The 16309-nt window shown below is 33.5% G+C and overlaps 2 protein-coding genes across 4 annotated transcripts in view; one reads left to right on the forward strand and one right to left on the reverse strand.

Moving 5' to 3' along the window:
• LOC144858790 (YEATS domain-containing protein 4-like) overlaps nucleotides 1-16309 on the reverse strand; it is a 163466-nt gene that overhangs the window by 4711 nt on the left and 142446 nt on the right. The gene's annotated exons all lie outside the window — the stretch shown is intronic.
• Nucleotides 1675-15525, forward strand: LOC144858770 (alpha-enolase-like). 3 transcript variants are annotated; one of them, XM_078714880.1, is made up of 15 exons: nucleotides 1675-1748; nucleotides 2582-2686; nucleotides 3248-3343; nucleotides 3666-3724; nucleotides 4118-4187; nucleotides 4764-4897; nucleotides 5497-5572; nucleotides 5831-5920; nucleotides 6335-6391; nucleotides 7255-7400; nucleotides 8377-8431; nucleotides 12186-12387; nucleotides 13341-13508; nucleotides 14056-14207; nucleotides 14526-15525. In XM_078714880.1, the coding sequence occupies exons 2-14, from the start codon at nucleotides 2602-2604 to the stop codon at nucleotides 14120-14122; spliced, it is 1305 nt and encodes a 434-aa protein (XP_078571006.1). In that variant the 5' UTR covers nucleotides 1675-1748; nucleotides 2582-2601; the 3' UTR covers nucleotides 14123-14207; nucleotides 14526-15525. The 3 variants fall into 3 exon arrangements, with proteins under 3 accessions (XP_078571006.1, XP_078571004.1, XP_078571005.1); XM_078714878.1 differs by having other exon boundaries at nucleotides 1676-1748; nucleotides 14056-14226; nucleotides 14546-15525; XM_078714879.1 differs by having other exon boundaries at nucleotides 1708-1728; nucleotides 2565-2686; nucleotides 14056-14226; nucleotides 14546-15525.

Consider the following 16309-nt stretch of genomic DNA (forward strand, 5'->3'; position numbering starts at 1 on the left):
GTCAAGAAGAACAATTAGATGAATTAGTGCCGGTAATTAAATCTAAATCAGGGAATATCACTGATGATAAGGGAATTATCGGCCAATAGCTCTGGCATGTGTAGCTTCTAAACTCATAGAGTCTGTAATGTTACAACTTTGTGGTAATTCCCATGACAACCAGTTTGCCTTCAAATCTGGTCACTCAACTGGACTGTGTATCTTTGCTCTTAAACAGGTTATCGAGCATTACAACAATCATGGTAGCCCAGTTTTTTTTTAAATTGGACTTTAAGTGAAGGTTTTGCTAGTAACCATGATATTACTTTTAATGAAACCAAATCCAAATGCTTGATATTTATTTTGCCCAAAAGTCCGTAACCTCAAAGGTGTTGTTCCACATATTACCTTAAATGGGGCACCTCTAACGTTGATAATTCAATAACCTATCTTGGTCATGTGATCAGTAACAATCTGAGTGATGAAAGTGACATTAAACGTCAATATCAATTTGCATTAGGGCCAACTCTCTAAATAGAAAGTTTGGTAAATGTTCTACTACCACTAAATGTTATCTATTTAGAGTTACTGTGTCAGAATGTAGCATACTGCTCAACATTATGGTAGATATACTAAGATCACACTCTGAGATCATTGAAATTAGTATGTTATAACAATGCCTTACTTGCTTAAGCAGCCTAGAAATTTTAGTGCTAGCATGATGTTTGTCATGACGTTCCATCCTTTGATGAGTTCATTAGAAAATCTGTTTTTAGTTTTAAAAATCGTGTGAACGCAAGTAGTAATTCTTTGATCATGGCCATTAATCGCTAATCAAGAATACACATACATTTTTGTGACTTGTTATATATACATTTTTGTTTTTGTTCTATGAGCCCTTAGATTAAGATTTTTTTCTTTTCTCTTTTGCTATGGATATATTATGTGACCATGGTATTCCGAAATAAGATGATTGAATGAATATAAAAATACTTATATGAACTCTTTACCGAAGTCTTAAGCCGATGACACATGAGTAATGGACTATTGTATTAGTTCTACCTGACGAAAAAGTGATATAATGGTGATAATTAAAATTGGCCGGGCTCTAATGCACGTTCAGATTTTTGTAAACATTTTTGCCACGAGGTTGAAATGGCACAACAAATAGTAAGCACCATGATGCATTTTAGACATTCATGACACGATACAGTCGCATTGCCATTATCAATGTTGATATTCTTGATTCATGGAGTATAAAAATAACTCCATGCTTGATTCTTCAAAAGTGTTGCCCCTTTCATCCTGGTCCATCCATTCATGTGGCCAATGTGAGTCTTTTAGTTTTTTTGACCTCATCTGCAATCGCCGTGATATCGTAGCATAGTAAGTCTATACCTGCCGAATCAATTTATTTAATGTATATAATTAATAATATTAATAGATGATGATAACACAAAAGATCAGAAGCACCGATTTGTGACATCCGCGACCTAGGAACTTTTTAATTCTGTGCACTAATTTTCACGTCTCTGCGAATAGGTTTCGTTGTAATTGTATTTTTGGCGGTGATTGCCTGCCATACTAATACTAAACGTTAATTATTTCTGAACCCGGCACGATTTTTTTTAATAGAAAGCAACCCTAAATACGATACTATTTCTATCTTTAGGGATATTCACCGGTACACGTACAGCAGCTGCACTCTCTCTCTTCCCGAAAAAAAACCGACACAAGCCCGGGTTAAACCTTTCTCCTCCTTTTCAAAGGTATGTTTGTTGTATAATTAGCACCATTTCATCGAGTCATAAACAATGTTACTATTGGAGAATTGATTTTTAGGTTTACACTCATTATGTATGCTTTTAGACAATTGAAAATATCATAAATAAATAAAGTACCAAATTAGGCCTAGCTAGGGCCTAGGCCCTACGCCCGCCCCTGGAACTGGGCCCAGGGGCGAGATTAGGTAAGCTCTCTGCAGAGAGAGGTAGTAGTAGGCCTATACTATACTATACAGTCAGTGTGGTATGTCTGCTGTGGGGGGCCTTATTAGGCTAACTTGTGCAATTGGAATTCATTGAACTGTAAAGGAATTGTAAAGTAAGTCTTCAATCAAGCTACTACCTAGTAAGGTCTAAGAAAAGCCTGATTATTATTAGTGTGGGTTACCTACCAGTCGGTAGGCCTAGGCTAGTACAAGTATGAAAAACAGAATGTGTTTCAGACGCCAAAAAAACCAGGGTCCATTCCATCATTGCATGCACCAGGCTGCCTTCTACTAGACTAGCCTAGCGGCCTAACTAAGCCTACTGTACTATAGATCCATTGCTCAACAACTTTCCAAGGGCAAAAATTATAAATTTTTCAATAAATGCCAGTATATATCCTGGGGCTCCAACATTGAAAACGCAATTGATGGATTGCTTAATTGATGGAATAATCAATAAATGTTTTAGATGTGGCTAGGCCTAGTAGGTTTTCTGCACCCTCACAATTACAATTTTGAAATATAATAAACATGACATTTCAGTATTCTTACATACTAAACATATTTAATTTAAAATTAAATGCTTATTTTTAACCTTTTTTTAAAAAAAAGAAAGAATTTATCCATTCACTATGCCGATCACAAAGATTCATGCTCGTGAAATATTTGACAGTCGTGGAAACCCAACCGTTGAGGTCGATCTTACCACTGAAAAAGGTAGGTATTGAATCGCAATCATTTCCTTTTCCAATGCCATGCATGCCAACACTCCTGTTTGGGCCGGGAGACTCCTGTATTTCAAACTCGGCAACTGGCCTAACAATACATTGAGCTCCCGTTTTTCTACATTTTCTCACAGATTATAAAGATAACTGAATTTTGATGTATATTTTGTTTTCTGCATTAAAATTATAACAAAAAGGTTTACACACAAGCAAATTGATTTATTTAAGCCATTGTACTACCATCTGCGGTCATAATTTTTTGATTATTTTCTGAACGAAAAGGGGATTCCCCTTACACAGCAACAACATGATACTCCTTACCTCTCGATAATAGATAGTCAGTGTTGACTTTAAAAGACACCACCTCTGGTTTTTTTAACTTCAGATGTTGTGAATTAATTCCGATAATACTGTATGTACATTGATTACAAAATAAAAGAATTAAGATTTTTTCCGTTATTTTGTTTTTTTTGGTGCACATGCAGAAAATTAGTGGAATAATTCATTGTGCTAAAAATTCCACTTTTATTTCACATTTTTAATTTTATTTTAGGAATGTTCAGAGCTGCCGTTCCTAGTGGAGCATCGACTGGAATATATGAAGCTCTAGAGTTGCGGGATAAAGATCCAAAAAGGTTTCTTGGCAAAGGTAGGTGCATTTTACTATTTTCTAGGGTTTGCAACATAAAGTGAGCCACAATGCCTGCTAAAAGTTAGATCTTTGTACCACCCAAGGACAACTTGCAAATATTTTACACTTATAGTATTATTTTTGTAAATATTTTGTATGGGTGGAACCTCTCATTACGAAAATCTTTCTCTGTTTTAAAGCAGAGTAACCAATAAATATTATTACTATTCTCTAAGTATTAAGTAATATCATGGAGTTATTAAACATGAAGGTTAAAAAGTAGATTTAGATAGTATCAGACATCAGCAAGTTACAGTCATCAATTTTATTTATTTCTCAGGTGTACTAAAGGCAGTTTCCAACATAAATGATGTTATAGCACCATTTATAATCTCAAAGGTGCGTAATTATTTATTTGTAATCCTAAACTACAGAAGGATGAATAATTCACGCCAAAACTCAGTGGTGATCTCCAGAGAGACCTCTTTCACACCAACCTAAATAAAATTGTAAATACTGCCCTCTACTTTGTTTGCTAGCAATGATCATTAGAATCATTTTAATTGATAATATTTTTAAATTAATAATTATTTTCAAAAGAGTTTGATGTTGGTACCTTTCACACCGAACATCCATGTGTCCCCGCAGTTTGCCCTCTGGAAAAAATGTTCAGCTGTTCAACCTTGGGGTTTTATTCTACAAAACTACAATTTATTCACAAATCCCAAATTCTTATACCATTTTGACTGGACTATTAACTTATATTTTTCCTTTTGTTAATTTTAATTCCAGGGGATTGATGAAACTTCCCAGAAAGCTATTGACTCGGCAATGTTGGAACTTGATGGAACGGAAAATAAATGTGAGTGGCACAATTACTGTGGACTCAAATTTTGGGAGTCTAGTGGTTAGCTAAGAAAAAAGGCACCAGTTTCTGATCTGAATGAAATTGCTGCTCTACTGTCTCTGGTTTGATTAGTTTTGTTCAATCGAGTCGAATAGCCGAGCGGTTAAGACAGGGGCACAGTAAACCATAGCTATACAATCGACAGGTTTAAGACACTCCTCGACCATTGTTCTGGTGGTAGAACAAGTCTTCTCGGATAAGGACTTAAAACTGGAGGTCCAGTGTACACATCTGGCTCGTGTGAACTTTAAAGAACCCAGTACATCTTTTGGAAGAGTAGGTGGGGTTACCCTTGTGTACAGGTCAATTTGGCCCCTGTCGTTGTAGACAAACAAACAGGCGCCGTTTAATGGCAGCACTAAACACGAAGAGAGAGAAGAAAGTTGTCCACACCTGTGCGCAATTCAGCCCAGTAGGTTGCAAGTTGCAGGTTATTCCCATATTTACAAACAGAAACAGTGTATGTCTAATTCTGATGACATTACAATATACATTTCTAAACTATATCCCTTCTGTCTTTGTTTATCTTAGCCAAGCTTGGTGCCAATGCCATCCTAGGTGTATCCCTAGCAGTTTGCAAGGCAGGAGCTGCCAAGAAGGGTGTACCGCTCTATCAGCACATTGCTGACCTTGCAGGAAACATGGAGGTCATCCTACCAGTACCAGTATGTTATTATAAAGTTCAACATTTTCACAATCATCATCATTTTATATATGTTTTATGGCATCCTATAAAAGTGACACTTTTTCCCGAAGTTGTCCACTTAACGCCTTTTTTCCATTTGCTAATATTTTCGCACAAATCAAACATTCAAGTGCTTTCAGTTTGCTTGAATATATTCACCTAGTGGAAACATGCTTAATTCCAATGGTGGAAATAGGGAAGCTGCCAAACATTCTGTGTCCTAAGAAGAGCCTCATAAATGAAGCTGTAATATGTTTGTTTTGGTTACAAGAGTTATGGTATATTTTACATACTCAAGGCAATCTAACAGGATGATGAGCATTCCTTGCCAAGATAGGAACTCATAACAGTCCTTTGATCTTATGTCTGGCTCCAACAAATACCAACAGTACTGTAATTTGTACATATTCTGCATGGCACGGAGTTTGATTAAAGGACATGAAACTTATCGTGTCAAAGCCACAGATAAACCCTTTGATCTCCGGAGATCAACATCCAGACGTTAGATTGCCTGTAGAATAATACTAAATACTTACTATTAACAGTACTTTAAAGAAAGCTATTTATTTTTCTTTTCAGGCATTTAATGTTATAAATGGTGGAAGTCATGCAGGCAATAAGCTTGCCATGCAGGAGTTTATGATTCTTCCCACAGGTAATGCTAATTTTTCATAAATCGTTCAAGTACATGAATACCATTCCATAGATCTTTAACAAAATGTTTACTATCGCAAAATGAGTGTTGTACTGTCTGTATTTTACCCATCATATTTGGTTTTGTTTATATAACGTGACTAGCAAGACAATTTTTGAGTTCTTGATAAAATAAAATAATTGAAAATAATACTTTTTAGTTTCTTCAATCTTCTACACTGGTATTAAACTTAATTTTTCTTTATGTATTAATATGTAGGTGCAGCATCATTTAAGGAGGCTATGCGTATTGGTTGTGAGGTCTATCAGACCTTGAAAAAGGTAATAAAGGAGCGTTATGGACAAGACGGTAGGTTTACAATTGGTATATTCTAAAACGTGCTATAAATTAAGAACAGAATTGAACCTGATTTAACCAACTCTATTGCCTATTGCTATAGCAATCTTAAGGATCATAAAAATTGACACCTGATTTGTTGTGCAAAATTGTGCGACGGATTAGTTTGCACAAATTCAACATTTCACATAGAAAAGAATCGTGTTAACTTTTCCATTATAAAGGAGCGAATAGCTGTCTGCTGAGCTTTTCAATTCTTAAAATGTTCATGAATGCGACATAGCTATTTTCCTGAACTCTTATTGGTTGCACATTGTTTTGTTTCGCAAAACGTAGAAACAATTAAAAACTACGTTTGAAAATGGTTGAGTGCATCAGTATACCAAATTGTCTTATATGTTACAGTATTTTTATTTTCCCTTACAGCTACTAATGTTGGAGATGAAGGTGGTTTTGCTCCAAATATTCAAGATAATAAAGAAGGTACTTACTCAAAATTGTATAAATAGTTCACATTATGATATGCTAATAATATTATTCCCTGTATATTCCTGACACACAGTTCTGTGAGAATAGTACTCTATAGCAATAAAATCCAATAAAAACAACGTCACTTGATGAGACTTTCCCAGTCACATTACCTACAATTCACCTGCAGTACCTAAACACCATTATTTTAATTATTCGGAAATTAAATTTACAATCTACAGTAACATCCTAGTAAATACTTGCTTTTCATTTCTTTGGAAACCTCTCTTTCTGTGAGAAGAACTCGCTCACCAATCCTCACTTTTGTGCAGATACCTGATATAGACCTCGGCCAGATGCAAGGGGGTGTGGGTTGAATGTTGAAATACTGATCATAAGATTGTGGGTTCGAATCCAATTCCGATTTGAATCTGCATTGCTTGTATCATTAGGCAAGACACTTTACTTGCGTTTGCATATTTCCACCCAGGTGTACAAATGACACAGGCACTGATTACTAGCTGTATTGTGGGAGTATATGTTTCCATGCATGTTTGATCCAAAAATGACAAGAGTATTAACATGTACAGCGCTTAGAGTTTTCACAACATTAGGCAATTTATAAATCCAGGATGATATTATTAATGGATTCTTATTCTTAATTATGTTATTTTTTTAATTTTTATTTCAACTTTATTTATAGAGAGTAACCCTTCCAGCTGAACCCGCAGGCCAGCTGATATCCAGGGGCCAGCTGATATCCAGGGGCCCTCTTAAAAATGACAAAATATATAAAACTATACTTAACTAATACGAATCTACTATATACATTTAAATTTAAATGTTATATAACTTATACCATCATTTAAATGTTATAGGACTGGAGTTACTGAAGGTGGCTATTGCAAAAGCTGGTTATACAGACAAGATTGAGATCGGAATGGATGTAGCTGCCTCTGAATTCTATCATGATGGTAAATATGATCTGGACTTCAAGAACAAAGACTCGGATCCTTCCAAATGGGTATAGGATCTTCTATTTATAATTGAAGTTTAAGTTAGTTCTGCTATTTGATAATGCATTAAATTATTGTATTTATAATGTAGAGTGCCTAGCTGCCACCAAACTGTCTAATTTGTCTGAAGTGCATCAATACATTATGATGCACTGGCTTTATTAATATTATTATTACATTTGTTTACCCAGGGTAGTTAAACTGTTTTCCATTGGGGCCCTGCATACAATGTTATACATTGTTACATACTCAGCAGAAACTTGGTTATTAATATATAAATAAAACAATATTTATTTGAAAATCTCGGTTCTCAAATCAACGGGCAAATTGTTCCATATATTTGTTCGACTAACACAGAAACTTGTGAGGTAACTCTCCTTTTTCACAAAAGGGGCCTTAAACTTTATTACCGTGAATTGTCTTGTTACACAAAGAAGGTACAGTAAGCCTTGAATATGTGCTGATTTTATCACTATGGTGAAGAAGCGACTGTTAATACTGTACTCAATAAGCCCTATATCATTTACATACCACAGACACTACCACAGTATATTATGCAGAAATTTCTTCATGATTAAATTCAAAATTTTAGTGAATCAATATTGTTTTTTTGTAAAAAAAATCTTTTTGTATAGCACACATTTTTTACATCTTTGAATGATCGAACAAGTCATATGTAATAATTATATTATATAATATTTTATATGTATATATTTTTTACGGTTGACATTTAGTTTAAGTTCTACCTCATGGCGCAAATTAATTTTAATAAACCATGCTTTGAATCTAAATCTTTTCATCTAAAAAGCTAAAATACATACTAAATTCAAAACAAAGGAAAAAATGAAAACAAAATATAAATTAAACTTTCTTTGAAAAGTCTTTTAGGAATAATTTTTGCTTTGATTATTCTTTTCTTCGGGACTGATTTTTGAAAGATATAATAAAAATAATCTAATCTGTTGTTTGCTTGTATTCTTTCAGCTAAATGGGTCACAACTTGCAGATCTGTACTCCGAGTTCATTGCTGAATATCCAGGTAAGTAACTTATATAATCAATCAATCGATCAAAATCAATTTATTCTTTAAAACTAAGGATATGTACAAATATGTCAAAAAGTTAGGGAAAAGGGAACTCAAAATAAGCAAAGCTTTTAAGTTGAAACCCTAAAAAAAACCAATATGGTAATAAAAATAAAAACAAGAATAAATTACTTTAAAAGAAGATGATAAATAGTGAAATATGTTTGGAATTGGGATAAATTGACCAATTTACAAATGTAGCTATAGCTTACACAACTCCCTGTAATAGTATGATACAGTGGAAGATTTCTTAAAAGCATTAAAACAAGTAGGATTAGAATAGAATGTATGCCTATTAAGCCCATTTTCTTAAACACGTTCCAATGATTCAACAGAAGCGCGTATAATCATGTACTATATCATTTTACATTTAGATATGAATACATATTATTATTATTATTATTACTTGTATAGCGCACATTTATACAACATTTAATTATAATCAGCGGCGCTTCACATCAATTAGTATCGTAACATTGTTTGAAATATAGTGCTTTTAAATGTTTTTTAAACTGATTATAGTCGTCTAAGTGTTTAATGTGACTTGGTAAACTGTTCCAAATTTTGGGTCCTGCTACGGCGAACGAACGGTCAGCAAATGTCTTTCGTTTAGTTCGTGGGATTGTCAGGTTATAATTGCTGGTGCTTGAACGAGTACTGCGAGAAACATTCCGCACAGTAAGAATATCTCTCAGGTAACTTGGAGCGGAACCTTTAAGCGAACGCCATACAAGACACGCTATTTTGAATTGACATCTATGAGACATCGGAAGCCAGTGCAAGGATCGCATGGCGTTAGTTGCACTGTCATACCGACCTTTCCTGACAATTATTTTCGCAGCTTGGTGCAGTAACCTCTTCATTGGAGCAAGGGTATTAGCAGGTAGACCATAATACAATGCATTGGCGTAATCAATATGTGACAGCACGAGCGATTGAACTAGTTGTTGGCAAAGGTCCTTGGAGAGAAATTTGCGAATTTGACGAATATAGTATAAATTAACAGCTATCGTTCTGCATTTATCGCGTATATGGTTCTTGAAAGATAGCTGGTCGTCGATATTAACACCAAGGTATTTTACAGATGAACCACGTGGTATTCTGTCCTGACATACGATGATATGATCTTTCTCGCATTTCAGGAGTTGAGCTCTGCTTCCCAATAGTATGAACTCTGTTTTTTCACTGTTCATTTTTAGTCTGTTGGACTTCATCCAGTCGTTGATGGATATGAGGCACTCTTGTAATTTGGTGATTGTATTTACCATACTAGAACTAGAATTTGGATTAAATGAATCATACACTGAGTGATCATCGGCATATCCCATCACAGAAATATCAAACTTACTGATGTGATCTTGTAAAGTGCTGGCATATATGGTGTATAGAACTGGACCGCATATACTACCCTGAGGTACAGAGAAGGACAAATTGGCTGTCTCCGAGTTAGTTTCGCCGATTGTTACGTTGGCAAATCGAGGACGAAGGTAAGTATCAAACCAGTTCAATGCCGCATTGGCCACTCCGAATTTGTTATGCAAAACGTCGAGGAGTACTTCGTGGTCCACTGTGTCGAAGGCGGCTGACAAGTCTATACATACCAGCGCAGTCACCCTTTGCAACTCCATATTCCAGAGTACGTCATTGGTTAACTTAACCAAAGCCGTCTCTGTGCTAAAACCTTTCCGATAGGCAGATTGGTACGCCGGTAATAAGGTATTGTTCTCAACATAAGCTATGAATTGGTTGTCATAACATAACATAACATAACATAGGTTGTCATATAAACAATAACATCAACAATAAATAATTCAAATATGATTTTATGTTTTTTTTAAAATTTTCTCAAATTGTGTGGACTTGGGCCCTTTATTCAGGTATCCATATGTTTAAACATTATCGCCAACTCATATTCATGGGAAACCCCTATTAAGGTAAACACTTTATTAGTGCCTAAGGGTGTCCCCTTACTAGAGGTGGTTCTACTATATGCAAAGTTTATGACAGATTTTCTTGGTAAGAACGTTTTGGCACAAATACAAGAACGTGATGTTTGATGAATTTTTATTAAATATGAGTGTTCCGTCTTTTTCTAAGAAGGTCATGTGTACTTATGACTATAATATAAGTTATATAAGTATATAAGTATTATAATACCAAACATCTTATTGGTCAATATTTTGTATAATGCACTTATGTCCACTTCATTCTGCCTTGTGATTGGTCAGTTGGTCACTTCATTCTGCCTTGTGATTTCAGTAATATGAAATATGCACTTAAGTATGATTGCGGAAAGCTTTGTTGTGATTGGTTGTTAACATGAATTATGCACTTAAGTGTGATCGCATACAGCTGCGATGTAATAGGCAATAGGAGAAATTATGTACTTGAGTCTCATCACTTTAATATTGTATGATTGGTTAATAAATTATAACTTGTTCAGTCGCCCTGCGCCACGTTTACTGTCATATGTGTTATTTATGTCACTAAGTGCTCTTCGTTGCATCATGCACATTTGATGATGAGATGAACAAAAGATAGATATTATTTCTATCATTAAACATTTTCATTTGCTCTTTATATTGATTTTCTAAGAGGGGACCCCTCAGGATGTAATTCGCCTTTTGGGAATTTAGAGGGCTATCCTTTGTACCATACAACATGGGTTTTATCTGTATTTGTACTTGTATGGTATCAAAATAAATCAAATCGAACTAACAAAATAACATGAACTCGGAAATACCACAAAACAAACAAAATGAAAGATCTTAAATAGTGATGCCCTAAAAAAATATATATCTATTTAATATAATATAAAATTAATGTAATTTAACAAAATTTGAAACATTTTAATAAAACAAAATAAGTTTACATGTAATTTCGATTATACATTTGATATGGGTGATGGTGATACAAATATAAACATACAGAATTGTGTTTGAGACATGCAATACTTCAAAAATAATAATAATACAAGCTAGTCATTAATTATTTAGAAAGAAAATCAAAATAATGATAATGTGTTTACCTTAAATTTTCCCTTCTCAACATTCATTTATAACTTATAGCTTAAGGATTAAAAACTACAGGGAATTTAAGAGTACATTTTATACCTTGTTTGTACAGTAACTCTCCTTTTTGTATTTGAATATCTTCATGCAACTATTTATTTAGTGTATTATTTGTTTGTCTCTCCTGATGTGGGCTTGTTCCAAAATAAAATTGAATTGAAATATGAAGAAAAAAAATATAGTTCATTCTGCATATGGAATAATAATATAAAAATACAGTGTTCAATAATAGATAACTTAATGTCTGTTACAACACTGTATAAACTATTACCTATATTATTTATTTTACTTTCAATACAAAATTTTGCTGACAAAAAGAGATTGACATTTCAAAAACATCAACATCAATTTCGGTGAGTGGCCAAGCAGTTAAGACAGTGGAATCGCAATACCTCGGCAAGGGTTCGAGCCTCACTAGCTCCATGGTTCTGGTGGTACAACAAGTCTTCTCGGATAAGGACTATATGCTGTTTAGTGTCACCGTCTATAAATAAGGTGTAATAAAAATAAATAAATTTTCAAGATCAAGTAAATCAACAAAACTTAACTTGACAATGATAAATAATTCCTTGATGGTTACACAACATTTTTTGTAATGCGTATTTATTTTGCAATGATTTAATTTTATCTTCTGATAGTTGTGTCAATAGAAGATGCTTTTGATCAAGACGACTGGGAGGCATGGAGCAACTTCATGGCACGTGTTGATATACAAGTCGTGGGCGACGACTTGACGGTCACGAACCCTAAACGAATCAAAACGGCCGTGTCTGCCAAAGCATGTAACTGCCTACTTCTTAAGGTGAACCAAATCGGTTCAATTACAGAATCCATTGAAGCGTAAGATTGTTTATTATCACATTATCACATTGATCTAGATGTTCTTATCCCTATTTCCTATGATATCCCATGGGATTATTACATCTGTAAACATGTTTATAGGTGATAATTAAAATCATAAGTCCTCCTTAAGACTTCAATCAATCAATTTATTTGGAAATTACACCTTTGAACATTTGTGACGCACACAACAGAGCTACTTCCTTATTAGGAAACAACAAAAACTTAAAAAGACATAAATCACAGAAATAATTTAAGCTTGGCCCTATTAGTTGATTTAGTTAGAAGGGCTGGGGGGTGTTTACTTAATATGTTAGCCAATAAATAAATGTATCTAATTCTCCTTGATATTGTATCTAAATTTGTTCAGCAAATTCAGTGATACATCATGTGTATCCCATGTGACGCCTGTATCTTGGGCCCATAACCTAACCTTGATACAGGCACCACATATACCATGATACAAATGAGAATTTCTCTATAATACTGTACAAATATGGTCATATGTGCAGATACAACACTGAGAGTAGATGATAAATTAGCAATGTAAACTATACTTTCTCCGAGTACTCTTTGCTTACACTGAGGAAGGGTTAGTGATACGGGAACCTCTGCAATTTCTTTCTGGCTCTACCTTCTTGTTTTAATAATTACTGTATACCGTAGCTAATTTTATTTGCTTCTCCATTGAGATCCAGCCACTGATACCCACACCATTGTCATTTTTTCAGTAATTTTCCTTTTGATTTAAACTGTATAATCCAAAAAAAAATTATCAAAAGCCAAAACCCTTTGGTTTTCCCAAAATATCATAGTTTTTAAAGTGAATTTTGAAAGCTATGAAATAATTTTGCGGTATTAGAATTTTTTAACTGTATCGAAAGTGGTCAAATTATGCATAAGTTTTATTAATTTTTGGCACAAATTTATATTTGAATGGTACATTTTTTCAGTTGCAAGTTAGCTCAATCTAACGGTTGGGGCGTGATGGTGAGTCACCGAAGTGGGGAAACTGAAGATACTACAATTGCTGATTTGGTGGTTGGACTTTGCACTGGTCAAATAAAGACTGGAGCTCCATGCCGTTCAGAGAGGCTCGCAAAGTACAATCAAATTCTCAGGTAGGACATTTTTATTGTTTTTTAGTAATTTTAGGGAGAATAAAATAATTTCATGTGACAAATTTCTCAATTTTTCAATGTTTTTTAAACATATATAATATAATGTATTCTGTTAATATTCTGTTAATAGATATTTTTATTCCAATAATTTGTCAAAATGATTTACATTTTTCACACATGGTAAAAATGTACATACCATAATATTTAGAATTTAAATTGAGTGCACTGGTAGAAGTGGGTGGGTGAAACCACCAACTATGTAGCTTTTATCTCATGAACTATGACCTATGTCATGAACTATGACCTATATTCGTAATATTGCTTATTTTATATTGCCAAAAAGTTCATGATGGAGCTTACATTTTTGTATATTATAAATATATGCTTTTACTTTAACTATCATAAGGAATTACAAAAATGACCAGAAAACAATACAAACTGTACTAATGTTATCTAATAAAAATACATAAAAAAAAATACATGTTGAAACATGGAGATATTATAAAAGGTTTGAATGAAACCTTTCTTTTTTTTTATGAAACTTCAGAATTGAGGAGGAACTTGGTGCTCGGGCAAAATTTGCTGGTAAATCTTTCCGTCATCCTATGAAATAGAAAAATCATATAGCGTGAAACAAACAACATTGGATTCTCTATTTAGGGAACCATTTATGTGATCGCTTAACAGTAAATTGCAATAGTACTTGATTTACAATATCATATCTATGCCTATGTAAGGGCGTGTGGCGCTGTGTGTTGGACGTTCGACTACTGATCGTTAGACCGAGGTTCGAATCCAACTCTCGCCGCATTGCTTGTATCCTTAGGCAAGATACTTTACTTACGTTTGCCTCTCTCCACCCAGGTGTATAAATGGGTACCCGGTTAGATCAGACACAACTTTGCGCTGATTACTAGCTGCATATATGGGAGTATGTTTCCATAGGTGTTTGATCAGGAAATGACTGGGGTAATAATGTTCAGCGCATTGAGAGCTTGCTTATATGCGCTATATAAGAATGAACTATTATTATTATTATATCGCTGATTATAGACCTGTAATAGTTTACCCTTAATTTATACACTGTGTGTATGTACAATGAATATATAAACATACTAAAGGTGGTTGTTTTTAAATGGATTGTTCCTGGTGTCTAAACGTTTTTATTGTTTACATCATAATGTTTTGCAGTGTTTCCAAGTGTTGAATGCAGTTGTCTCATAAAGAATATAGATGTAGATAAATAAATAATTGACTCAAGTTAAAATTTCAACATGTTATTGAACTCTACTGTTTCATAAAAAATCTCTTCATCAGGTGCTTAGTTTCCTCCTATTTATAGATATTTTTAGTTGTTTTATTTTCAGTTGTTAACACCTCTATACACTGACATCTCTAATAATATTTAATATTCAGTGATGACGGCAATTTGTAATAGAGGAGTTGATTGATTCAACTACACATTAACAAACTGCACACACCAGGGCATCAGCAACTCTATTTTGTTAGGTATGCGTCCTGGTGGCAATATTTCTTTTCATACATAAGTTGGGAACCCCTCATGAAACATGAAAATCCATAAGGTGTGACGTAAGAATTGATATAACAACAATTTACTAATGCAAACGCTTTCTGTCGAGCCTTCTGTGTAGTCAGTGGATTAGACTATACACTTTACATGTCGATGCATGGGGTTCGAATCCCATGAGCAACTTCTTTTTACTTTTAGTGAGAGAGATTATTTAGAGGATTAGGTTTAGTTATATTTAGGAAGTAGTTCAGTTATCTTTCACATAAGGGGTCCCCAACTACGAAAAAAAAGTAAAATAAAACTATATTGCAAACTAATTTGGACAATTTTACCATTTTTTAAACTCAAAACAAATTAATGTATGATATGTACCAGTTATTATTACAACATTATTTGTTGCATTACATCAATTTTTTCAAAAAAAAACAAAAAAGTTTATTTTTTTAACTCAACCAAAAATAAACTGATTAAATGATGCTTTTAATAGTTCTGTCTTTATTATTTATTTACTGTACTTGGAATTACTGAAGTAAATGTCTATCTTCTAGCAAACTTTCACTTATGTTAAATACTTTTTTGCTAAGTAAAGTCTAATTTTAATAATATGTAAGCACTGTGTAAAATGGTTACTTTTATGTTTCAATACATTTTGGCATTTACCAAATAACCATTTTAAGGCAATCCTCTTCTTCAAAAGGTTTACTATTATAAAATACATGGGGAGCCTAATTCTTAATATCCCACTCTATTTTGCTAACTAAATAATATTATGTTAAATAAAATAGTTCATTTATAATACTAGTAGGCTACTGTTAGCCAAATAGTAGCAATTTAATTATTATATAGCATTTGTCTGTTTAATCGCTTAAAATGTTTGCTTTGTTAAGAATGACCATTATCAATGTTTAATACTACATCATAATGGTAGATAGTGGATATTTTTTCATTATGTAATACAGTATTGTTAATCGGTAAAAACAGTAAAATAATTAACAACTTATATTAAATAAAACCATGCGATATTAAATGAAAATAAAAATATTCATTCCAATCTAAATTTATCTATCGTATTTATTGGAATAAACAATTCCTACCATATTTAAGCATATCACTGCCATATTTGGGCACATCACACTTTTTTTTCAAACAGACTGACGGCATAAAAAAGTTGCTAGCTTCACGTAAAGGTTTGCAGTTGCATGGCCAAGTTACGAAATGCGTTAGAACCGTTCTGCACAAAAAGGAAGAGGAAGAAATAGTAGAACCTGGT

Source organism: Antedon bifida, chromosome 2 (assembly GCF_963402885.1).
Source record: "Antedon bifida chromosome 2, ecAntBifi1.1, whole genome shotgun sequence".
Taxonomy (NCBI): Eukaryota; Metazoa; Echinodermata; class Crinoidea; order Comatulida; family Antedonidae; genus Antedon; species Antedon bifida.

Excerpts from the sequence above, each read along its gene's own strand:
- LOC144858770 (XM_078714880.1), top strand. The coding sequence starts at position 2,602 with ATGCCGATCACAAAGATTCATGCTCGTGAAATATTTGACAGTCGTGGA. Across the intron at positions 3,725-4,117 it reads CACCATTTATAATCTCAAAG|GGGATTGATGAAACTTCCCA; the intron begins GTGCGTAATTAT and ends TTTTAATTCCAG. Across the intron at positions 8,432-12,185 it reads GTTCATTGCTGAATATCCAG|TTGTGTCAATAGAAGATGCT; the intron begins GTAAGTAACTTA and ends ATCTTCTGATAG.